The sequence below is a fragment of the Sebastes umbrosus genome, chromosome 4 (genome assembly GCF_015220745.1).
Source record: "Sebastes umbrosus isolate fSebUmb1 chromosome 4, fSebUmb1.pri, whole genome shotgun sequence".
In the NCBI taxonomy this organism is placed as follows: Eukaryota; Metazoa; Chordata; class Actinopteri; order Perciformes; family Sebastidae; genus Sebastes; species Sebastes umbrosus.
The window spans coordinates 24,845,734-24,873,232 of NC_051272.1; the positions used below are offsets into that span (position 1 = coordinate 24,845,734).

Below are 27,499 nucleotides of genomic sequence, written 5' to 3' on the forward strand. Positions count from 1 at the left end.
TAAAGCTTTGATGATTGCCGCTCCAGTAAGGCAATCTATAAACAGCTCAGACATGACGCAGACTTCCGAGAAAAAAAACTCTTTAAATGTGTATTGAATCTGTGGTCGAATTTTTATCCTCCTGCTCACGGCTATGATGAGTAAGCCCACTGCCCACTTTTAAAAGCTATCCACATATCCACTATAATGACCTGGCTGACCTGGAGGGCCTGGATGTATTTAGTAAATCTGACCTGTCTGGTTGCCAAGACAACCAGACCACACCACCTCATCCTTCTTATCCACCTCCCATATACCTGGTCTGAATGCGACTGACAAGGTAATGTATGCATATGCATGTACTTAACACATACACACACACACATACTGTACATGTACACACACACACACTGTACATGTACACACACACACACATGCTGATTCATCATTTTCTCAATGTGGAATGTTCCAGTCTTGGACACATGATACCCAGACCTCAGATCTGTCAGCACTTTACCACAAAGAAAAAGGGAAACACAGTAAAGAAAGTCATGCATCAGCCTGTGAATAGCCAAAGAAAAGGAGAAGCGAGAATGAGGGAAGGAAAGAGGGAGGGGCGCGGTGAAATCGATAGCTAATAGGGAACATCATGGTTCCAATCCTACAGCCATTTTACAAGTCAGACAGCGGACATCTGTGTACTCCGGTGGATGCACACGTCTAAAACATTTAAAGGAAAATGAAAGCAGATCTTAAATCATATGCATACTCAAATCTTTTTAAATCAGATATTTGACTAACAAATACAGTCAAACATGACAACACTGGAGGATAATTGTAGTGTGTCATGAGCTTTCAAAACCACATTCTGTGATGGGATTATGGTCACAGAAAACAGCTTATTTGCCCAAACAACAACGGAAAAACAGTTCAACTGTCAACATGCCTGAGGGCTCGTCAGACGAGAACAGTCACATTCCTGCACACCTGTGAATCACTAACCGACCAGTAACGTTATTTATTAACCCAAACACGCACTGGAACAGGGGCGGCTTTCCTTACCTCAAAGACATACAGCGTACAGACAAACTCTTCCCCAGGAATCAAAACACCACCGATGAAGTTACCAGTAAATCCAAACACAAGGGCAGACTCTCCTTATCTCCTCTCCCCTCCCGTGCGTGCGTAAATGTTTTTAATCTAGTGACTAAAAAAAGGTGCAGTTTTCTTTCCTCGACTCCGGCACACCTGCTTCCTGAATGTGTGTGAGTGTGCAGATTTCTGTCTGTGTGCCAATGTGTGTGCAGGCTTGCAACGGCTGTGACGCTGCCGTCTCTTTCTGGGTGGTGTATGGTTCTCTTTCTACTTCATCTTCCTGCTCCTCTGTCAGTCATGTGATTGTAAGGGCTGCTGGGATTGGCTGGGAGAGGAGCAGGAGAGGAGGGAGAGCTGGGATGGGTGGCTAGAGGGAGTGTACAGCCGTGGAGGAGGGGTGGGGAGGAAAGGGGGGGATGGGGAGGAAAGGGATGTCTAATGTAGAATGTAAACAGCACACCAACAGCAACGCAGCACTTTAAAGAGGAAACGGGAAAATGACTATGAGAGATACCAACATGTATAGAGAATGTAACAAAGGTTGCATTTAAATATTTGGTGTGGCTGATTTTGTTACACAACAAGTGGAGCATGAAAACACAAAAACATCCACATTATTTCCCCTCCTTATCACATTCATTTAGTTCAACGTTCAGAGTTCAGTACAGCCACAGTCTCCAACTGTCCACCAGCTAATGGGTGTTAACTGCCTTGCAAATTAGCAAATTAAATGCTGAGGAACAACTACCCGATCTACTTGCATTCGCTTTACCTGTCAGCATTGTCACCATTTAGGCAACTATTTCAGAATCTATATATTCAAGCTAGAGTTGGTAATCTTCAAAAACATTTTTTGTTATATTTGTTGAAATTCTCATTACATCCCGACAGCAATCAATAAGTCAAATACCGCCAAAAACTTTGTGGCTGTCGCAGGACTGTAGCCCGTCCAATCATTTCATTCGGCCCGAATGTAATGATTGGACGGGCTACCTGCCTGTCTACCTACGCACACTCTGCCCGTGCACTCATTGCGCGTTACCGGAGTCTTCCACAAGCTGCTAGCTTGACAGCTGTGAGTACTAACACTCTTTTCTAGAGATCATTTTCCAGAACATTTTCAGTGATGATCAAGCTGGTATGACAGACAAGGATCGCCCCATACACTAATATGTTCCTCTCTGTGGAAGTATGCCGATAACTTCTCTATTGAAATCATCTCTTACGTGCTTAAAAATTACACATCAACTTTAGCAACTGAACCAGACATGTTAACCAATTTAATATTATTCAACAAGGTGGGAAGAAAGCAACTTTATGTAATAACATCCAACCTGCATGTGCCATCATGTGATTTTTAGGGGTGTTCACAACAGCGTTTCCACAATATAAACAAGACCAGCCTATTCAAAACACTCTCGTACATTATAACTATCATTTGAAAGTTAATATGATCTTGAACATACAGTAACTTAGCCCTTTCAGATGGCTATGTGATCTGAATTTTCAAGGCCAACACAAGATTTTTCAGTACATTTTCCTTTTTCTCTCATTTTCCATGTGTTTTCAATGACTCGAAAATTGGTCAACTGTTTTCTCGGTTTACCATGAGGTGTGGGAACCCTGACAATAGCCATGATCGTTGTTTACGCTCACAGTGCAGGGAGTGGTTTTGGAGGGAGCCCTGAAGGGACGGACTGTCAGTGATGCAGACTTGGCTACTTTCTCTCTAGATTTAGGGACCTTTGAAGCTAGAAAAGAAAAGAGTTGGTAACACTGGGCTGGGTTTTTCGGTTGAGTAATTTTTTAAATCTTGCTCGTTTCTCAACATTACCAACCCTAGCTTTAAATTGAAAACTGCTAATAAAGCTGTATTTTTTATGTACTCTTTTTTATAGACAATATAAATGTCAGCACAATATAAAACTGACAAGTTATATAAGGCTTTAAATAAAACCCTCAGCAGTTTTTCTTATAACATAAAAATATCGCTGTTTGGAAAGACAGACTCCTCAAGGACTCTTTGATCCCGCTAGTATAATTAATATCCAGTGCCCAATAAAGCAGATTCTTTAACTAGTTTCACAAGGCTACTTTACACAATAAATGAAGCAGAGGTGACTTCTAGAAGTTTACTACCTCCAATATTCAAATGTAAAGAGGATGATTACATGAGAGGCACAAACTAGGGCAACATCACACTGTGCTCACACTGCTCTAGCACGAGAGAAAAGAGTCACACTGCTCATACGCCACATTTCATCAATGACAAATGACGCACCACAAAAAAAACACAGCTAATTTCTCACACACACAAACACATGCACACACATACAGTATATACACACTGGTAAGATCTACATGTGTGACTCAGCTTCACTAATGAAGCAAAATAAAACAGCAGACTAATTTCAGCAGAAGCATGCTAAATTTAGATTCCATTAGCAGGGTAATGGATTTTCAAGGGTAAATTAGTTACAATAGGCAGAGTGGCTACAGTACCTACCTCCTACAAGACGACAACATTACGTGGTTTTCAACAGAGTCAACACGACTAAATGTAAATATTTAACAATGGCCCAAAGCTGGTTGCCTGGGGCAACTGAGCACATATTACAGTTAAGACATGAATATCATTAATAATTGCAGGATCACCTATTTTTCCTTCATGCTGTCCCTGTCTTTGTGTTGATGCACGCATGGAATAAAGTTATGTTGGAACAGTCTTTACTGCTCTTACTGTTCATATCCACAAGTATATATGATGGCCTCAATTATGTATTCCTGCTTGTATGCATAATCTAATAATGCTAGTAGTGTATGGTTTCATGTTACTGTCTCGGGAAAACCAGACACAGAGTAATGTCTACATAAATTTGTTTTTGTTTTTTTAATAATACAACCTTTTACCTATTAATTCAAATTCAAAATTGCTCAAAGTATGAGCGTGATTCTTGAGTAATGTGTGACTGTTAATTAAAACTAGCACAACAGCAAACACGGAGTAGTTTCCTGAGACCAGCCGTAAAACGAGTTTATTTTGACTGTGTCTGTAAAACACTTGTTAAAACTTCTCATATAAAGCTTTATTATGGAATTTTAATCAGCATTTTCAATGATAACAGATTAAACACGGAGACGATTTTGAAGGATGCAGTTTTCTGATCAAAATGGTAGCATACAATGTATACAGTTCACAACATTACTGTATATTTGATGTGCTCCCTTCCAAATGCACACAAGTTCAATTTTTCTCTAAACTTTAGCAGGATGGTGCAGCCCATGTTTCTTCAGCTGTTATTCTGAGTTGATGACCAGGAGAGATATTTTAAACCTACCATCTGGGTATTTCTGACTGCGTAAATAAGACAGCATAAATGTGTTTGGTGGAATTGCCAACAGTCTTGTGCATGAACTGGCAAGCGCAACAGCTTGGAGTGTGATTACAGGAAACATAAATCATCCAATAACAACAACTAATAAATGTAAGATGGAGATAAATTATATGTGAGACGCTTTCAGAGTTTGCAGCTGTATTGAGTGTGTGGTACTTACTGTAGCAGCTCTGCATCAGTGAGTGCGGCAGCCTGCAGCAGGTGGAGTATATGGGAGGACTCTGAAGATGTGCTGATATCTCCCTCTTTCCCGCCTTTGGCTGTCAGCTTGTAGAGACTGGAGCAGCTGAGAGCCAGCTCCAAGGCATCCATCCAGCACCGCCCTGGAGAGACAGGAAGGAGCGCATTCAATTAATTCTGCTCATAAAATAATTCATTAAAAACACTAGAATGTACACTTTCAAACCAAAACAAGACTCACCGTCAGACTCAGATGCTGCTCTGAAGATCAGGTAGTTGCTGGGTAGAGGCTGCGTGATGGAGCCAACATTCTCTCCTTTGGGACCCTGAGCATATGGATGAAACGGTGAGTCACGCTTCATGTCATTTTAGTCATGTACCAACAGAAGCAAATGGCTCCCTCAAGGGCTATGAGCATAATGGAGCACTAAACAGGATAATTATCACTTCTAAATGAAAACTAGCGGGTCAATAAAAATGAAACGTAAAAAAATAAAAGCACTGACAAAGCTGAGCATCAACATGCACTACAATATTCACAGAAATGTAATATAATTACAGATGAAATTGCTTTTTGTTTTAACCTTGCAGTGCAATTAAATCTTAGATTTTTCATTCAGCGTTGCTAAACCAAATTCTAATTAAAAACTCCAGCCATGACAACAACAAAGCTCTTTTGAAAAGAATATTTCTTTACAGCTTTAGTCCTGGTTAGACCATTTAATGTATGGCTATCAATTTCGAACTCGTAACTGTACAGTCATTTTAATGTGCATTTTTTATACTACCACTAGGAGGCACTAAAGTCAGTGTTTATATAGGCAAAACTCTCCTTGCATGCGAAAAAAAAAAAAAATCAGATTTAAGTGATACTAAAATCTAAAAAGAGAAAAATATTGAATTATCCTAGTATTGAGTGAATAGTTTTATTTAGATCTTAATCTGTCTCACTGAAGTCTTCTTGATCATCTTTAATACTGGATTTATATAAATGCCAGTGAGCCTACAAACATGTCTGACCTTGACAGCCCAGATGGATTTGTCCAGTGGGTGATAGAGCTTGAAGCAGAAGCCGTCCTTCTTGGAGGGTCTCTCAATCAGCTTGCATGCGCTGAGCAGGATGGTGCCCACCCAGTGGTCCGATTTGGGGGTCTTGTAGATCAAAAGGACTCCGGGCTTCAGGGCACACCACAGCTTGGTCCAACTCTTTAGAGAGCCACGGATCTAAAGAAGGACGAGGGATGAGATAGGAGGAAAGTTTAGTATCAGAAAATAATGTGAACACAAGAAATATGATGCTGTTGATGTGACGTTATTATAGAAAACAAGAAACTACAGGATTTGACATGCAAGGAGAAAAATAGGTTAACTTTGTGTTTTGGAAACTGAACAAAAACATGAATACAGTCTGAGCTGTAGAGTGTTCCATCGTTGCACATCGTATTTGTAACAGTGAATGTGCAAACTACAAGTAGGACAGTGGTTCTCAACCAGGTGTCCGGGGACCCCCAAGGGTCCTCAGAAAAATGGTGAATACCGGTAGTGTATTTTCACTATAGAAGTGAGCCCAATGTGTGTAAGAGTCATAAAAGTGATTACTCTGATCATAGGTTTCATTTTCTCCCAGTTATCTCCTCAACTGTAGTTGACAACTATAGAATACTAGTCTTATTCATATCTAACAACCAAAATCTTTTCAGATGGAGGTCTCTGAAGTGAAATCTTATCAAATGGGGGTCTGTGACATAATGTGTACCTATTTAGGGGTCTTTGACACGAAAAAGGTTGAGAACCACTGAACTAGGATGATAATTAGCAAAAGGCATACATGACAGACGATACAAAGTCTGAATAGTGTGTCTCTAGAGATATCATTATTCTGGGTGTCAATGTAGTAGCTCTGCATAATAGACAACATCCACATACCTTTAGCCAATTGGACATGATGACAACACTGGGATCCTTTAGTGCGCTAAACAGTTCTCTAGTTGCCCGCTTCTTCTCTTGCCTGTAGTTCTGCTTTTGGACCTGTGAAACAGAAAAAAACAACACATGAATGAGTCATCAGTCTTCCTGGTCAGAGGACTGATCCCAGAGTACCAACACTAGGTGGAAGCAGAGTCAAAACCAAATTCTAGCAATCATGCTGTTATCTTTGGTAACATGACTCATTGTTGATCATTTGAAACATACAAAAGGGAACACATTTAGAATGAAAAAAAAAAGGTTCCCAAATAGCGTGTGTACTTTTATTACACTGAATTTAGATTGACAGAGATACTACTGAAGAGCTAAACCACAAGCTCTTTATGATATTTCCAATTGCACAATAATGCTCAAGATTGTGCACAACTGTCTCATGCAAGGAAGTGACGTGTACCTTGAGAGACTCCTTCCGGGCCAGCTTCTCTGTTGGGGAGGGGCAGTCCTTCTCAGCACCATTAAACATCCTGGACTCAGACTGGAGGAGGAAGGAGAGGAGGGGGAGACAGATTTAAAAGACAAACACTACTTAACTATTACAACTTCTGTGGAGATTTTCAAATCTAGATGAATAAATCTATGATTAACAATCACAGCAGCATTTTAAACAAACTTTTGGGATCACTTTTTAGAATATATAAACGGCACAGCCCTATAGGACAAACAATTACACAGTTGTGATGTACTGCTACAGGAGTTAACTGACTTGACTGGCTTGTATTATGAACACCACATTGTTTAATTGTTCCCTTAGCCACGTAGCTCATCTGATCTGCCACAAGTTTGGGTGGCCCTTTCAGTCAGAAAGGCAACTTAGAAGGCAGTTCTGGTGTTGCGACCACAAACCCACTGACTTCCTTTGGTCAGACATCAAAAGGCACGGACGGTTAGATGGTATCCACTGATCAGGAAGTAGAGATTAGAATCTCAGCGGTAAATTATGCTGCAATTTCACCGTGATGTGTAATTACATAACCACTTGTTCTGTATGCACTAAAACCAAAGTGACTCACAATATTATTTGGTTAGCCCACACATGCGCTTAGTCTTATCTATTTGTGTTAAAAGAAGCCATTCTAGAAAGCGTAGTGCACTATTACAACCCAGTATATATGACATCATGCAAGGGTAAGGCTGCGCTAAGTCTCCTATTGTCCCATAAGGGCTTTCAGGATGGAAGAAAGGGTAAAAGGCTAGAGATGCAGCTGCGCCTGTGAATTATTCCACATATATAAATAGGTGATATTGCGAGGCGAGGCAAAGCGACAAGGGAGGAGGAGACAAGACAAGATGAGATAACCCGGTTGCCATTTGAAACATTTATTGACCACTCCTAATTAGTATTACTAAAGAATGGAAACAGATTGTTAGGACTAATACAACACGGGCAGCACCAGGACAATAAAGGTCTGGGTCAGATACATGGCTTGACACAGTTCCCACCATGGCCCTGACATATAAAATCACACAGCTTTTTTAGGGCTGTGTATTGCCAAGAATCTGCCGATACAATACGTATCATGGTACAGGGGTTACGGTTCAATATATTGCGATACTATAAGCAAGGCGATACATTTTTATAGAATTTCAGGAAAAAATGTCACAGTATAAAGAACACCACTATATGCATAAAATAAAGGGTTTACTTATTTATGCAATCAGAACAGTGGGATCTGCATTTGCATTTATCACAGTCTCTTTAACAGCCAACATCATAGCACTAGTTTGAGAGGGCGCATACACTGAGGGGGCGCATATCTTTGCAAATGAAAAAGTATTGACTGAGATATTCTTTGCATGTAAACTATTGATTAAAAATAGTGTTTTTGAGAATCAATACAGTATCACAAAATTGCAATACGACACTGTATTGATATTTTTTACACCTCTAGCTTTTATATGACTTGCATTGGTGCAGTGTCATGACTTAAAAATGTTATTAATTCCTGGTTTGTTAGTGTTGATTTACCAAAAATAACACTTTTGGTTTCCACTTCAAATGCACTGAATGTTTGATACAAGGTGGAAATCACAATCTTGCATATTTCATGCCAACAATTGTAGGTTTGTCTACTTCAAATTCTTGTAGATGCTTCAGGTTGCTAAGACTGCAAGAAATCAGAGGAAAATAAATAGTCATAGGATATAAAAGGAAAGGGGCTCACCTAATGAGTCAGTTAGAGTGAACTGCCCAATCAGGAACTGTGTTCTTACCTTGCTGCCTGGTGATTGGGCAGGACTAAGTTCATTACTCAGCATGGAGAGACCGTTCCTGTCTGTGTCACTGCCTGGTGGGAACCCACAACACACAGTCACATACAAATGAAATCCGTGAATAAACCTGCTGACAGACAATTAAAGCATGGCAGCCCCGGAAGCAAATAATAAGCAGCGGCTGAGGTTTGTTGATTTGTATGGAATAAGTACACAACAGCACAGTACGCCATCATCTCACAGACACTGGAATCCACTGGCACACGTCACTGAAATAGCATATTTAGTTGTATTCACATTTCCTTTCATCAGCTTTGACCTTTTGGCCTTTTTACCTGAGCTGAGATTGTACAGGTCGTTGTCTCCTCCATAAGACAAGTTCCGGGTGAGGGTGCGGGGGTCAATTTTGGGAGGGGAGGTGGCGTTGGGGCACAGAGAAAACCTCCGTTGGAACAAATTCTCCTCCTTCATCCTGACCTCCTGCTCGTCCTCTGCAGGGGGGAGAAGCGCAGAAGGAAGAAAGGAGGGAAGGGAAGATTTGGAAAGGAAACAGGAATGGAAGACAGAAAATTCTGATTAGAACAAAACGTTACAAGATTTTTGCATGCATGCATTTGTTCATCTAATATTAGGATTTAAAAACAGGACAAGTGATTCATCCTGTCTTTGTAATATGATATTATTGTTATTTAATATGATCCTACTTGTTGTCTCTCCCTGCGTCACCAACTCTGAGCTCTTAAACTCCATCCTCACTCCTTCTCTCAGTCTGTCGGGACCCCCGCCCTATCTCTCCTCTCCTACACTAACAAAGACCTACTGTACGAGGACATGTCAGCCTGTCCACATAATAGCACAGTGCGTGGCAGTAACAAGCAGTTCAGACTGCACATTGTCAGTGTATATGACAGATAGTGTCTCCAACAAAGTCCAGTCGCTCTGTCCACAGAGACTCACTGTCCCAGACGACCCCCACTGCCATTGCCACTACTCCTCCATCCTCCATGTCGGCCTGAATCAACAAGCTTCACTCCAGAAAAATTGCTTCGCCCCCAAAACTATTGCTTCTTCAGTCATTCCCTTGATAGCCACAAGGATCCCATCTACTAATGAGATGCACATCTCAACACACAAATGGGGACAAATGCAGCGACTGCAGATGTGGGCAGGATCAAGCTGTGGCTCTGCAGCTTGATGTTGTTAATATACAGCAGTGAGTGGATTAGTCATATTTTTAGGCCACAATGCCCACATAAAAAAATTCACATACAAGAAACCATACAGGCATTAGGAGTGGGAGAAGAAATTTTTTTTTTTACCATTTTGAAATAGATTTTTTAAAGCCAGAATCGATGTATTTGCTTCATTGCGTCTATGAAGAGGTAGAAGGAAGTTACTGCTTTTATTGTTGTAGTCGGAATAATGAAACGGCATATCCATTTCAAGATCAAAACAAAGCCGTGGTGAGCAGAAACCATGGATGTGTTATTAGAACGAGAAAGAAAACGGGTCTGCCAAGATACAACCTGCACCTTCACATTTTAAATCCAAAGTAGTAAACACTACACATACAGTAAAGTATGGAAACACTTTGGGTTTCACACATTGCAGGAAAAGCAGAGATAGACATCATGACTAATGCTGCATGATAACTCAAGCCTGCCGTCACTGGCATCTCCGTGGTCAAATCAGCCGACGCTACAACTGTAGAGCACCTATATACTGACATTTTTGTTAAATGCATTTAAATGGCCCACGATGGAGTTGACCATGGATGTATAAAGAGAACGGAGCTGACAGGAGAGTTAGTGACGGGCATGGCGAAGTTAGTGGAAGTATACACGTGTGACTACGTCAGGTTTTCCAAATAAGGTGTTCACAACAGGAACTGTATATACAAAATACATATATGGAAATAAGATTGATTGGATTATATTCACCAGAAGTATAACACATTACATGTCCCTTATGAATTAAAAAGAAAATATATATATATGATATATTTGACTTCAGGACATCTCTGACTACATACATGCTGAAAACCAAACATTTTTACTGTATCAATTTAGAGATTTTCCAAAGTAAAAGTCCCTAGAAATGTATGATTCAACTTTTTCCCATGGTCTAGTGTTAAAAAAGTTAACAAAAATCGTAATAAATAGTAATATCGAATCGCAATACATATCAAATCAGCACCCAAGTATCGTTTTAGTATCGAATCGGGAGATGGGCGTATCATCCCAGCCCTAACAGGCATACAGTATGCATACTGTGTACAAGTCTGCATGTACAGAGACAGAACTGTGTCACGACTAAGTCTTCTGTTTTTCTTATTTGAAACCCAGAGACACACAATGACAATAACTTTGCCTGTTTTCTCCTCTACTGAGCTCTGTAACTATCGACGAGTGGCAAACTATTCTTAGCATGTTATTAACAACTGTTGAGGGTCACGGCTGTGTCAAGACAGATTTAAACGTTATGCTTGTTCAAACAGGTGGTGAGCTGATCATAGCGGTACGGTGGAGCTGACGGTAAAACTGAGGTTAATGGAGCGTACCTGTTACCACCTGGGTCCGTCTGGACGGCCACACTGTTCTCTGCTCGGATCAATATAATCCCATTCGTTTTCTTTCAGTGCACAAACACATACAGTAGAACGAGACCCTCTGACTCCCAGCCTACAGAGCAGTCTCGCCTACAAGCCCTCAATTACAACATCCAAGAACAGCGCGTTACATAAAATTCATTCATAGAACATTTTTCACAGACTGATTCATCTTTTAACTCTCCCACATCATTCAACTATGATTACACTGGTGCATGAGGAGAGTGCTGTTTGTCAAAGTGTACGTACTAGTAAGTGATAGAAGTAAAAACCTGTGGGTAGACGGTGGCTTAAACCGGAAATTGGAAACCACATGTATTGCTGGAGGAGTCTCGGCGGTTGACAAACTGTACCCTCCCTCTACAAGTACATATAAAAAATACACGAGCACACTCACATCCGTGTATTTGTCACACCACTCCCTGCTTCCCTCCGTTTTCTACCCTGCCTCTGTGACTCATTCTCTCAGCCTCCTGACTCCCTTCTCATTTCTCATCTTGCAATCTCTTCTGTGCATTTCTTCCTCTTGCCCTATGCTCCTTTGTCCTTTCAAAGAGGCAGCTATGAACGGAAAGACATGAGAGGGAAAAGGCACATTTATTCTTCCCGAAAAGGAGCCTTATTTGTCCTTGTGGAGCAGGTCTATAAATAGTATTCCACTGCTGCAGTGCATGCGTGCATGTGTAGTACAGTGCTGAACCCGGAGTGCGGTGCAGGCTGCATGGAAAATAGCATGAAGCTTTAGCATTACACAACAGCGAACACAATGGGCTGCCAAACTGTATCGCGACAGACACATGGCAAATTAATACCACTCACAGTGCATGCCCTAGGGCGGGTCAAGATGTGGGCAGACATGGAGAGCGACAGGACAAACCAATCACAGCTGGTTCTCACAGCTGCAGGGCGGAGATTTGCTGGGAGAAAGGCTGTGTGTGTGAGCATATTACGCAGTCTAGACTGAGCATGGGTGTGGAGTCCACACACGGTTAATGTGTTTGTATTGTGTCAGTTGAGCATATACCGAGGCCATTCCAATAGTGTTTGTTGGATGACGTAAGCATAGAAAATGAGTGTGCGTGGATGTGCATACGTGGCCGCGAGTGTGTGCTTGCCTTGTTGCAGCAGACTGAAAGGGGGATTACACATGCACACGATGTAGCGCCAAAAGGAGAGAGAGGAAATGCTCCTCTCCAATCCCAACAGCAGTGGCGGAGCGGGGCGCATTGAGTGTGCATTACTCACGAATACACGTACGTGAGTGCACACATCACACCAGCAGTTGTGCTGAGAGTTACAGTCTTACTATATCAGAGGAGGTCTATTTCATAAATTCAAACTATAAGCAATATTAATTGCTTTATTTCTAAACTGATATGCATTAACATGTTTAAAGTTTAAGACACAAGAGCATATTTTGACACTGAGGTGTTTTCATGTCCAAATATAAATCAAAACAGGCTACTGTATCCTTTGAGGATACAGAGGTCAGTGTTGGCCTTTACAGAAGTTAGAGAAGATGCAGTGTGTGTAAAAGAGAAGGTGCCACTGTGAGGGGAAGCATAACTGGACATCAACAGCAAAAGGACATTCAGATAGATTAGTGGGGCCCTCATAAATATAGATAATAAGTTGGAGAAGAAACATTAATTAGTGGGACTTTACCTTGCGTGACCTGGCTTGGTAACACTGAAATAGAAGAGCCTCTGTTCTATTGAAAATTCTATTTATATTGTTCTATAAGAATATAAGGTTTTTCAGGTTTATATATTGACTCGGGCTGTTAAAGTTCGCAAATTCTTTTTAACACCCCTAATTTCTTTAACGTATTGACGCAACTTGTGATTTTTGGGTTATAGCAGGCTCACAGGTCACGCTAAATTTTGGCGAGGAAAAACTGGAATGGCCATTTTCAAAGGGGGTCCCTTGACCTCTGACCTTAAGATATGTGAATGACAATGGGTTCTATGGGTACCCACGAGTCTCCCCTTTACAGACATGCCCACTTTATGATAATCACATGCAGTTTGGTGGCAAGTCATAGTCAAGTCAGCACACTGACACACTGACAGCTGTTGTTGCCTGTTGGGCTGCAGTTTGCCACGTTATGATTTGAGCATATTTTTTGTGCTAAATGCAGTACCTGTGAGGGTTTCTGGACAATACTTGTCATTTTTTTGTGTTGGAAATTAATTTCCAATAATAAATACATATGTACATTTGCATAAAGCAATCACATTAGCCCACTCCCATGTTGATAAGAGTATCAAATACTTGACAAATCTTCCATCAGGGAACATTTTGAACAGATACAAAATTTTAATGGATTGACAGCCCTAACATTGACAAAGGAGGACAAATGTGAGGAACCTGTCCAATGAGAACCCAAGGAGAAATTCAAGCACCATTTTCTTTGCCCTAAGCAGTCATTCTACCCTTTGACTGACCTCAATACTAAAACATGCAGTCGTGCTAAACGTCGACTCTCCCAACTCACTGTACACAGCACCAAAAGTTTTCCAAGCTAGGCTAACATCAACTCCATCTACCCCGGCATGCTACAAAGATGCTAAGCAAATAATTACCCAGTGATAAGAACAACTTGTGGAAAAGATAACAGCAAGGTAGCAGCAGCAGGTCATTCAAAAACACACATTCCTGTGTCACACATTAACCTTGAACTATGAGAAGGACAGATAAAACAACAACAACAACACAAGCTATCTGACCCACAGTTACCTTGTCGAGGTGAAAGCACTTGTCTTGCTGTCACATGGGGCATGCTCGTTTTCAGTAATCATTACACCAACTGGGAGGAAAAGGGAGGGAAAACAGAGGGAGGTGTCTGGAAGGGAACATGTTGACATGTTCTAACCTGTATCTTATGTTCATATGCTTGACTGATCTAACTAGCATAAATCTCTCTCAGGGACACACAAGGCTGGGCTGTAGATGTAGTGGCTGATAGTAACCTTGGCAAGTTTATTATATTATATTATATTATATTGCTAGAGAGGCCATTTCTAGCAAACAGTTTCCCATTATCCCAATCCACTGAATTCAACCAAAAACTGCGTGTGAGAATCTGGCTGAGAGATGGTTTACTCAATTGATTGAGTACACATACACAGCACATTGGAGCAGCGGGGAACATGGTATCATGCCGGGTTTTGGTTGTAGCACCTAGGCCATTTCTATACTAAAACCAGTAACTTTAAGATGTAAACTTTGTACTTAAAACAGTGATTAGATCAGCAGTCTCAATGCAGCAATGCAGGAGCTATTGTGGGTTAACATTTAGTGTTTGTAGCTACAATCAAATCACGGTTTTACACTGGTATTGTCTGGAAACTGAAACTGGGAAAAAAAAGATACAATATAAGTAAGGGATAATGCCTGATGAGGCGTTCATTATCAGGAATTAATAGACGACAGGGAGGCCAGAACCATCTGACGCACAGCCTCTGCGAAGTTCATTAATTCCTGATTATGGACACCTCGAAGAGCATTATCCCACTTATACAATGGTCACTTGCCAAAGAAGAAACAAATAAGACCATTAATTTATATTTTCATGCAATTTGCAACTAAAGTCTGGAGTTTTTAACAAGCCATAACTCCGTTTTCTTGGCAACACCTGAGGGTTTGCCAATATTTGGAACAATTATTACCATCCCATAAGGTTCTTATGCAATGTTCACTACTCCAGTAAACAGGAAGGACCTTAGCTACGACTTGGCAACAGGAGATATTTCTAGTCCACTCAACTCATTGAACCCTTTGGCTCAGGTACGAGCCAAGCTAACATTATGCAAGCAATATTCAAAGTCAATAACATTGTGTACAGTTGAAAAACAGTAAATATAATTTGACAGTATGTTTAACAACAAGACTAGCTAGCTATCCAGCCATGTCCTTGTTCCCAAATCAATATAAAAATATCCCAAACAAATGAGAGGCCATGTACTGTCGGCCGCAGCCTGAAGTAGCAAGTTGAATAGCGAATAGGATGTGAAATTGCTTATGTGATACAAAGTATTATTGTCATAGGCCATCTTGAAACACAGAGATTTCCAACTGTAGTTTAACCCACTGAGACACAGGCAGAGTAACCAGGCTGGCTCTGTCCCATTCCTGTAAAGTACAGCTTTGTTGTTTATCAGGTGAAAGACGCTGACCTAGTGAGTTTCTTTTCCAGGTTAAGTTCACACTGACCCTAACTCTACTTGTGGGTTACAGAATGTCCAGTAATCCTAAATTATTGGACAGTCTGCTGCTATTTAAAGCAGAAAATGTCATATGGAGTTCAAGTTCCCTCATTTAGCACTCATGTTGGCCCTTCACCCTGTCCCTGCTGGCATTCCCCCCAAGTCTCTCTGCAGCCACACACACACACACATACTCTACATACATACGTACATACGTACATACATACATACGTACATACGTACATACGCAAAGAGTCAGAATGTATTTCAATATTGAACTTAGTTGCATGTAGTGTAAATACTAGTACATTTCAAGTGTAACCAGTCTGTCAAATGAGAAAAAATTAGACATTCATTTGATGACTCCCATTGTCTTCACAGACTAGAATTTTCAGTTGCTTTACCAGTATGTCACAAATAATCTTATATCTCTTTAACCAGCATGGTATTCTTGCTAGTGGCATCACAGCAGGGTTCTTGACTTTAGAGGAGGAGGGGAGAAAAAAGGTGTGTACTTAACCTTTATTTCAGTCTTGAACCTCCTCATGCCGGCAGGCCACAATAATGCTGTCAATATAAAAATGGTCTATGACACCAAAATGGTTGATTATTCATCTTCAGCTAACAAACCACCATTTGCTATTGTACTGCCACAAGCTGTATGGGATGATATCATGTATATTGAGTCTTGGGGAGTAACAGAATATATGGAACGCATTACGTACTATAATTAGGATACAATAAAATACAACTGTACTCCGTTACAGTTACAGAAATATGTAATCAAATTACCGATTTAGTAAAAATGGCTATTATCAGGATTACAATTTTGAAATACATTTTAAAATAAAGAACAATATACTACCATGCAGACGTACACACATTACAACACTTCATAAGTCTCACAGAAAGCTGGCAGGAAGCACCGCAGCAGCAAGGCAGTCTTTGTGGACCAGCAAGGCCATCACGCAGAGGTAAAGGTAGGTGGTGTGACCAACGTTAGTGAAAAAAGTGCTTTCACTGGGTGGAAATTTCGCCATTATTTTGTATGTAAAGCAGAAAAGGGGAACAACATCACAGTACAGTGTAAGTTATCACAAAGCAAGATGGTTTGAGCCCTTTCCAGTACATCAAGATTATTCTTTTTGACGAGAAGAATTCCAGCGTGAAAAGACGGTTCGTAGAAAATGAGCGCACCGCTTCAGATTTCTGGTCCAGCAAACGTAAGACCAAACAAACCTGGAGATTTACATGCAAGTTCATTTAATTTAATTTATATGGGTACTGCTGCTGCTCCAAGTTAAAATATGGCAACACTAATGTGCCAAATGATTCGAGTCCTTGGATGATGACAGCATTTTCACAGCTGGAAGGCAGAACTTGCACTGTACTGTGATGTTGTTCCTCTTTTCTGCTTTACATACAAAATAATGGCGAAATAACCCTCCCAACCCTGTGCACACTGTATGAATAATTCAACAAGTTCTGCCCTGACTGATGCACTTTGCTACATTTTAATTTGCAACCATACTGTTGGCATCATGATTTTGAGTTAAGAAAAAAACCTGAAGTCATCTGATAAACTGAAACTGACAGCCCGAGTACACACACGTCACGAACACGTGTTAAGTCTCCGACATACTGCATATTTTGGGAACAAATATATAATATAAAAATTAGAAGACACACATCCTTAACACTTCTCCCAAAATGTCAACCTAGCTTTTGACAGTTGGTCACAAAGCTATAAAAGATAAAAAAAAAAAAAAAAATGGGAATAGAAGTATACTACAGGAATCTCAAATTTCAGTGACAGCCAAAAACAAATTTAGCCTTGACTAAAAAAATGCCATTGTGTGTGCGTGTCTACATGTGCACACTGCAGTATGTGCTAAGCTTGTCAGTGAGAGCCTTGCAACACTGACAGCCAGCATCAATCCAGCTGTTGTTAATATGATGGCACAGATTAAGTCCAGACACTCCATCCATCCTTCCATCTGTCCTCCCTTCAGCACCCCCAACCCTGTTAACCCCCCGTCTCCAGTGACGACAGGACTAATGGATGGCCATATGACCTAGATATACACCAATAGGCTCTCGCCAAGTACAGTATGTGCATCAACTGTGCATACTGTAGCAGACAGACCACCTTGTTTTTCTTCTAATGGTACAAGTGGGAGAGTGGGGATGTGCACACACAAGCAAGATGTGCAGATTTGTTCTTCCATTCGCTCATGTGATGTGCATTTCAACCACTGCATCTGCTGCTGCAGGATTGCTCACAGACATTCTTTCTATCCTAACAACATCCACCTGTTCAGTTGGCTTTACCATTCCCGCAAAAGAAACATCAAAAACACCATGTAATCACTGAACCATCCTGTAAAACAAACTATTGCAAAGAAACACAATCAAAAAAGCAGCAGATGATAATTACATTCTTTCGAAACACAGTCATTATCATCAACAAAAATGAGAAGGGAAATTAAAATCATGGGTGCAAAAACAATACCCTTAATGTTCGAAATCAATGGCAAAACTCAGAAAATGTGATGGTATTCGTTTTTCTACAGTACCGCAGGTACCATAGGTATCTTCAGGGCTCGAGACTAATGGCAACCCGTCGTCCCGGGGATGATAGAAAATGTGTTTGGGACAAAGTAACCTCACGATCCAAGCGACCCACCCTATTTTTTCCCCGATAATGCTACATTGTGAACAACAAATCTGTGTTGAAATCGGTAGGACGAGAGCTTGTTAACATTAGCTGTTAGCAGCCGGTAAGCATCACAGTCCGCACGGAGCTAACAGCTAACATTAATGGGAGGTGCCATTGATTTACATTATGATGCATTCAGGCTCTATTCAGTAAAGGTAAATTACAACGTTATCATGATGTGCTCAAGTGCAACCTTGTAAAATGTAGTTTTTGGCAATATGAAATAAATAGTAGAGAGGGAATTATGACAGGTTTAACTTCCTAGCAAAAAAAAAGTGTGTTTCCGTGTAACGTATCGGCAGATGCCTCTCTCATTCATCAGCCTTGTTATGTCTGTATAACGTTACACTACGTTGTCTGTCATCCCGTCATCTACCGCTTTTTTCTTTCTCACCGCAGACGGCCAGCAGCTGCCGCTGCAACTCGAAGTCTCACCACACATCCACACACGTATCCCTCTGATCTCAGAAGGAAGAAGGTCACGCGTCATCAACGCGTCATCAGTTACACTGTGCATGTGTTATACCCTGTGGTCTTAATGCTCAGGCTGATCGGAATCCTTAAAGAAATTCCTGAATTCGGATCATGATCCGGATCACCACCAAAATCTAATGGATTGTTCATTGTGCTACACTACACCCCTCCAAAAACTTTTGGAGTAATCCTGCTAACAGACAGACAGACAGACAGAAAGACAGACAGACAAATAAAAAAAATAACGCCGGGGAAAACATAACCTCCTTCAAGGCCCTTGGCCTTGGTGGAGGTAATGAGGCAATCGCTGTGAGGTCATCTTTTCTTGTAAAATGTCCGGTGTAATAGGTAACACCGGTGTTGTCACAAGTTTATTAACCGGTGGGGAAATTTCCTCACCGTCACATCCCCATTCTCTACTATGTGCACTATAAAACTAACAGACGCAACTACATTACTGGGAAGTTAACCCTGTTTTTCTCATATTATGCATGGCATTTTAGCAAAATGCACGACACGGCAAAAATAAATTCAGTATTCAGGTCAAGACATTGACAAAGCCGCCCAACTGCACGCATGTTTATTCACCTGAATCTAGTTAATAGCTTTTTTAAAACACTTGCCCTAGGTCAGTCCTAGTAAATACCTTGAGCAAGCATAGGCAATAGAAATATTCCAAGTGATGGTCACAGCTCCACCAAGTTGTTACAGCTGTTGTCCTGACTAAGACATGGGAGAAGTAGCCTTTGAAACTGACATTTTTTACATTCTAAAAATCTCTAACTACATAAAACAATTGAAAAATCAAAAACTGTAACTACTGTGTCTAAGTGAAGGAGGCAGAACTAGGTCAACTGTTGCATTTCAGAAAGGAGGCTAATTTTGTGATACTCAGTGGGAGGATGTGTGGTTTAGTTGTTCTATTCTTGTCTTGCGGGGAGTTGCAGGTATATTTTGAGGAACTCACATGAAGAAAATGCCTTCCAGCCAGACTACCCATTTGATCTTACTTAAAATAGGAAACTCCCTTTGTTGTGTGGGGCCTGCGGTGGCCTGTTACCATGGTAGACCTTGACTATACCTACAGCATACAACCACAACCACAATCTCCACCCTGTTCTACCCAGCATGCCCCTCCCTGATGCTGCAGTAATGTCAATAATTGTATATGTAGCTATTCTATGACCATCTATTAACTTTATTCAAGGTCTTTCTCATCTTATGGAGCATTTCAGCCTGTATGTAACAGTCCAGGAAAGTTATAAGAGGTTATCCGAGTTCTTGCCCAGCTGCGACCTGACCTCCACTGTTCTCTGTGTTTCAGGTTAGACTGGCAGGAGACACAACCTCCCTTCGTACACACAGTGAGTCTCTGGGAACAGAGGCTTCTGTCAGGGAGAAGGGAAAGGGCAAGGTAAACATAGCCTGAAAACCAGACCTAGGATTCCCTACAAGGGGCTGGGAAATGAGCTCAGATTCTGAGTAGGGGAGCAAGGATTAACCAACATGTATCTGAAAACAGAGCCAGAGATACGGCTACATCAAAACACAAGCACAGATCCAAAACAAATTCAGTGTATCAAAAAGTATCTCTTCAAGAATCTCTCTGTCCATGCTCCTCTGCCTTTAGTGTCCGTGTGTGTGTCTGTGTGTGTACTTGCCCCAATCACATACCTACTAGGGCTGGGACGATACACCTATCTCCCAATATCATGATACTTGGGTGACGATTCGACTTGTATTGCGATTTTTAAGTATTGTTATTCAATATTACAATTTATTGCAATTTTTGTAAACATTTTTAACACTACACCATGGGAAACAGTTGAATCATACACTTCTAGGGACTTTTAGTTTGGAAAATCTCTAAATTGATGCAGTAAAAATGTTTGATTTTCAGCATGTATGTAGTCAAATATCCCAGTCATTTATTCACTTTTTTCCAGCAACCCAAAAATCAAAGAATAAAGACATTTCCCTCACAAATTAGTGGTATTTTCTATTTAATTTTTATAAGGGACATGTAATGTTTTACACTTCTGGTGAATAAAATCCAATCAATCATATTTCCATTTATGTTTTTTTGTATTTTAGTTACATGTGTATACTTATGCTAACTTCACCAAGTCCGTCGCTAGCTCTCCCGCTTCTCGCTGTGGTTTGTTTTGGTTTTTGACGGATACGGAACGGATAGGATGTCACGTTACCCAGACTACAACAATGAAAGCGGTAACTTCCTTCTACCTCCGCATAGACTCAAATGAAGCAAATATATCGATTCTGGTATAAAAAACAATTTCAAAATCATAAAAAAAAAAAAAATCACAATACATAGGGGAATTGAATTGTTTTCCCACCCCTAATACCTACTTTGAGCCTTCAGCAACAACTACAAATGATCACACTGAACTAAATGTCTGTCTTCACCATACACACCCTGAAATCTAAAAAAAAAAGAACTGCAGTGTGTCAAATTTCCATCACTACCATACGATATACCAAAGGTACCATCAACCTCATTTTAGAGTAGTTTTACTTACAATTTCATCCTTATCATTTTTGTATTGTACCATGTATCCCGACATATCTAGTCATCATGTTCCCCTTTCTTAATAAACCTGAAACCTCTACAATTCACCAATCTATGAATCCACACACTGGAACCATGTTTGACCCGGTAGACAGACCAAGCCAGCTGGCTGTCTGTACGGTTGGCTCCAGGCCAGGGGTGGCTGTGTGTGAGAACCAGCCGTATAAGCAGGCTGAGCCACACTGAGCTGATGAATGCAGCAGTGCCAAGCATGGCCACTTTGTTTACATACAAATGCATCAACATGCAGACACAAACACACATCCACATGTAAGCATGCACAGAGAGACACTACCTGAAGATTTTAAGTATCAGAGGACCTCAATGACGTACTTTGAGAGTCTTCAGCCATGACTTTGACTTGCACCGGCACATCCTCACTTGGAACATCAGGGACACTCATTGTATAGTACCACTTTAACACCATTTAAGATCCTCGCAGTCAGTGGAATGAACCTGTACACAGAAAGAGATCTGACTGTAATTACTGCCTGAAAATCAGCATTATCACACTGATTCCCACATATAGTACACATGCACCTGCATGTACAGAGACACAAACACACACTGACCTCCAATAACTCAATTACAGCTGTGAGCCAGAGGAGGCAAAACGGCTATGAAGAAAGAGGGTTAAAGAAATACTGTAGAATTTGTTGTCAACAAACATGCAAGGGCCAGTGGGCAACTCCGAGGTCTGAGAAGTGAAGCCAATGCAGAAGTGCCTTAAACGTGTATTAATTCTAACAGCCAGCAGGGGGCGACGCCTCTGGTTGCAAAAAGAAGTCTGATTGTATAGAAGTCTAGAAAATGACCCCACTTCTCACTTGATTTATTACCTCAGTAAACATTATAAACACGAGTTTATGGTCTCAATCGCTAGTTTCAAGTCTTCTTCAATACAGCATGATGTTCATTTAGTAAATTATGGTCCCATTTAGAGTCAAATAGACCATGAAGCAGGGTATGCTTTAGGGCGTGGCTACCTTGTGATTGACAGGTCGTTACCACGGCGTTGTCCAGTCAGGGAGTTGACCGTGTTTTCGTCTTACAACTTTAACCCTTTCACAGTGTGTTTTCACGTCACGAAAGTTAATTATAACATTTTTGGTTGCATTAAAATGTATTATTTAGCGTTCGGTTGTACTTGTACTCCACCCTCTCGAGTCACTTCGACCAAGATGGCGACGGCCAAAATCCCAAACTCGAGGCTTCAGAACAGCAGTCCACAAACCAATGGGTGACGTCACGGTGACTATGTTCACTTCTTATATACGGTCTATGGGTCGGGCGTGGCTGCAGCTATCAATTAAGCAGACCTACGGGTTATTGTGATGATTAATTATTTAATCATTTAAGAATTTTTAAAGTAAAAGTAAATATGAGAAAAATGAAGTAGACCGGGGGTCTCATTTCTAACCATTGCATACGCACAAAACTTGAAAGAGGCGTACGCCACTTCCCACGCAAAAAGTTGTGATCTATAAAAATAAACTTGACGGGATAACGTGTGCACCTGTACAGAAACTTTGGCACATGCGTACGCACATTATGGAGACAGGGGAAATTGGCGACGCAGATGGTGAGGTGGTGAACTGAAGCCAGATTGTAGAAATTAAATGTGAGAGGCATCATTATATGTATGTCACTTCATATAATACGTTACTTATAGATCCACTTTATCATAAACATTCAAACCAGCAGTGTTATTTGTGCTTGTGAAGCTCAGACCACATTTTACGGACGAATTATGCATAAATTTAGGGACTTTCTTTTTATTGGCGCTGTATATACACTTTTACTAATCAATATTACACACTGTCTGTAGGAGTAGCTCAACCATCTTTTATTACTAGTGAGATAGAATAGAAAAGAAGTGGATTGTGAAGACAATAGTGGAGATGGGACATTGCATATGAAGTAGCATGACTAACTACAGAAAGTGGGCTGGTAACATCAAAGCTGATGATCTGAATCTCCGGCCTGGCTGGGAAAATCTGATGAAAGCTCCAATATATTTTCTAACAAAGTGCCCTTCAGCAAGGCACTTAAAACAGCAACAAGAAGAGGCAGTGGTCAGTACCAATTTACTTTGTATTTATAAGGCTACTCTCCATTTTTATTGTGTATCTGTTTGATGGTCAAGCAGGATTGTTGCTGAGAAAGAAGAGGCGGCATGAGAAAACCTTCCATGGTTACATAAAGGTGAGAGAAGAATATTAGTCTGGGTAAGATGCTTTTGCTCAGACGCCAAAAAAGCAGTTTGTTTATGAAAATACCCATCCATGAGTTTGACAGTATCAACAAATTTCATCTAACTTCCCTCCAGCTCTAAATGCCACTTCTGTATTTTTCCAGTCCCAAAGCTGAAAAAGTCAATGCACGAAAATGCAATGTTTCAGTCAATTTTACTTATCACGATGCACATTGAATTATATATAAGGGCTATGCAAATTAGATTATTTCTTGTGCTCTACTTCAAGTAGCTGCAGCGATTTAAAGGCCCGGTTGCATCATGACATTTTTATAGAGCTGAAAACCCCTGTGGCAGAAAAGGAAATAATAAGAGATGGAGGTCGGGTAGAAAGATAAATTGATACAGAAAAAATGAGCCTGTGTCTGATTAAGCCAGCACAGGCTACGGACTGGACAAAGTGTGGTTCTCAGGGGAGTGAGTGTGAGGAGTGCAAGGGCTTTTCTGCCTGTCTGCTGGAGAGACAAGAGGTGTGAGGGGCTGGGAGGAAGATGTCTGCCAGCAGAGACCCGGAGGCTGCCTGTCTTGACTGGACAGAAGGAGGGCCATTAAGCAAAGGATAATAGATGACAAGATGTCGCATAAATGACTTTAATTAATGATGCTAAAAACAAAGAGCACCCCACTGGGACGCAGAGGGTAGGAGCACGTTACAGACTGTAATATACCAATTAATCTCACCAGCTGCCAAAGACGAATAAATTCTGGCTTATATATTTTCTGAAATACTATTTGATTTGGGCATTTTAACTCGCAACTTTTAAGCTTGTCATGAGCTCTGCAATAGTATCTCTTGCCAACACATAGTTGCTGCTTCAACCTTCCCATCAATTCATGAGCTGGTTTGTTGGCCAAAGTACTGACTGCATATTTTAATAACGGAATAAAAATACTATGGCTATAAATATAAAACTGCTTTGCCAGCTAAGCTGTGGTGCAAAACCTATGAGAGTATTAAAATTGAGCAAAAACGTTGGCTTATACTTCTGCTAAAGAACTTTCTGAATGAACTAACTGGAGAACAAAGCAGAGGATGTATGAGGGAAAAATAAGCAAAAGTTTTTGAAATGAGTCAGAGTCTAAGCTATCACACACCTACACAGGTACATTTAGCACGCACAAGGCTGTGAAACGGTGCTGGCTAGATACAGCTGATGTCTGCATTTTCAATGTATTGTCAGTTTATAGAAAATACCCTTGGGCAGCAAAAAACACTTCAGCAGTCAAATTAGTGCAATGAATCATGTGTGTGTTCACACAACTTTAAACCTTCTGTCAGATCTTATGCAAGTCCCTGCAAATGTTTCAAGATAAACCTCCCTCTGTCCTACACATTACAGCTACCAGCCATTCTTATAAAAATAAAATAAAAAATAAGACTTTTTAGATGGCACTATATTGTAGAAAACGTGTGCAATTATGGTAAGATTATTATTTGTATTTTAGCACTATATACTATTAAACATTAATCTTTTCACAATGGCCATGTTTATTTTTCATATTCCACGTTTCATCTTCCAACAACAGAGCATAATGCTTTTCAGAATCCAACTTTCAGACATCAGAGCCTCTAGCAGTATGTCAATGCATACAGTACTCGGAAACATTTAAAATCAATATACACTTGTAAATGCATTAGCTGCAGCCATTTTCAGAAAACTGAGATAACTTGCGAGATCCATGAGCTGCTACTCTCCTCCCTACCCGCCTATGACCTCAGCACGGGGCTCCTCTAACTCTTCTTCCTAGCGAGGAACAGTGAGAGAGGGAACAAGCCAACTTCACACCACTTCTCACCAAACTCCAAGCCTCTCTTATCTGGGAAAAAAAATAAACTCTGACCAAAGAAAAACAAAAGTTGGCTGACTGTCTGTATTGGGACTGCTGGGTGCTCTCACACTCGAGATGAATGAATACTGCCACAGAGAGACTTGCTCATGATTTGTAAAACATTGAATGGGAAGTAATTGGGTCAATCTACTGAGAGTGAAAGTTCTGCCCTTTGTCCAAGCAGTCACTTGATAGTCGTGTCACAAGCCAGCCCAGGAACTAAATTAATGTAATGAGGCTGGATTTTTTCTATAAGTCTGATGACTGAACAAACACTGTGGCTGTGAAATCACTTCATTCTTGTCCAGCATTTAATCTTCAGATTGCTCAGTGCATCAGGGGTCCCGGGTCTGTGGCGGTGTTGGCGACCCGTCTTAAAACACGGATCCCGGAACAATATTACAACATGTCTAGCTAAGATATGTGACTCTGCTATAAGCATGTAAATAATGGGAATGAACACTGAGCAAAAGGTGCAAACGGTTAGAGAAGAAGGTTTATTATCTTATCTGCATAGTTTTGACTAATAAAATCTGAAACCGGTCTTTTTACATCAGTCCATGTTCTAGCCTTGAGGGGGTTCCATGCTTTACTTGTTTTTTCCTTAATCTATTTATGTATTACCATATATTATAATAATTCCTGAGGATATAACAGAATTTTTGCAAAAGTCAAGGACAAGCATATGGTATGTTTTTAAGATCCGTTATTTAGCTTATTTTTCTTTTGTACAATTGATGCTATGGAGGGTCTGCCTGTGTCTGTCTGATGCTGTGACCTCTGTGAACTTTATCACTGTTCCACACTAACACTTCATTACTTTCCTGTACCTAAAGCAATGATAATTAAGGTTTTGGTCAACAGATCAACACTTCCCACAGCCTGTCCATCCTCCCACTTTCTTGTTTACAACCTGTCCTCTTTCTGTCCCTTCATCAATCCCACTCTGACAAGACACTTTTATAGAAGCTGGCAGCAGCTCCCAGGCTTTTCCTACTCATTGGAGTTGATAGAAAGGATGGATCTTGTCAAATGGTAATAGCTCTCCCAAAGAAGCCACTTTGCTTTACATTAAGGATCATCCATCCATTAGCTATACCCGCTCATCCTTTAAAGGACAAGCCTTCAAATCACAGGGCTGCACAACTAATCAAATATTAATTGCGATCACAATTTTGGCCTCCCACAATTAAATGAACATGATCGACTGCGATATTGACATTTAAAATACGTGCTCTGCTCAAAGAAAACTCTGCTGCATAAAATCGAGTGCTTCCTAAACTAACAGCCAGCCAGCATGGGGCAATGTTCTGGTTCCACTTTTGGTGTAATACTGCTGCACGTACAGCAATAGCCTGTGAAAAACTTCCCCAAATGTTGCGTGCGCAGTCCAGAGTAGACGAGTAATATACTATTTATTACTCGTTTTGCAGAGAGCAGATGGGCAAAACAAAAATGCACTGAATTCTGGTGAAGAAAAACCTAATTTTAAGTCTTATTTTGATGTAAAGATTTGGTAATTAAACAAATGTATCACAACATGAAAGATAGTTGTGATAGTAGAAAGATGATTATTTTGGGTAAAACGTTTTGGTACAATGTTACTCATATTTTGCTTCTAGTAGATGCACTATGAATAAGGACCAGTCTTATTTTGATGCACAGATTTTTATTTGTACGTTAGCAGGAATGTAACACAACATGGAGTGAAAGCAGCGCTCTGTTCATTTAAATGTGAAAGTGCAATAGAAATATTTAAATACATAAAACATATGTTTTCCTACTGTCCCCTGGTGGTATTTATCTATCCATACATACAGTTTCAGGTTTTTTTGCCAAGGTTTGAGTTCTCCACCATATAGACTTCTACTGCTGCCCTAAGAAGGAAATCTACATTTTTACTTTGGACGTCATTATGCTGTTTCAGAAAGAATAGGATGTCCAGATTGGTTTCCATGTGCACAGGAAGA

At 40.6% G+C, this 27,499-nt stretch overlaps 1 protein-coding gene across 7 annotated transcripts in view; it reads right to left on the bottom strand.

Annotated features, from left to right (window-relative positions):
• The window catches only part of osbpl5 (oxysterol binding protein-like 5), a 59,297-nt gene that overhangs the window by 12,446 nt on the left and 19,352 nt on the right, over positions 1-27,499 (bottom strand). For 3 of the 7 annotated variants that reach the window (XM_037767866.1, XM_037767864.1, XM_037767865.1), the window contains 7 exons: positions 9,182-9,337; positions 8,847-8,920; positions 7,030-7,110; positions 6,576-6,677; positions 5,670-5,873; positions 4,891-4,975; positions 4,630-4,792 (listed from right to left, as the gene is read on the bottom strand). In XM_037767866.1, the coding sequence (XP_037623794.1) occupies positions 4,630-4,792; positions 4,891-4,975; positions 5,670-5,873; positions 6,576-6,677; positions 7,030-7,110; positions 8,847-8,920; positions 9,182-9,317 (845 nt within the window). In that variant the 5' untranslated portion in view covers positions 9,318-9,337. Of the gene's footprint in view, positions 1-4,629; positions 4,793-4,890; positions 4,976-5,669; positions 5,874-6,575; positions 6,678-7,029; positions 7,111-8,846; positions 8,921-9,181; positions 9,338-14,193; positions 14,264-21,740; positions 21,902-27,499 lie in introns of all 7 variants that reach the window. The other 4 variants (XM_037767860.1, XM_037767861.1, XM_037767862.1 and 1 more) reach the window with 3 other exon arrangements.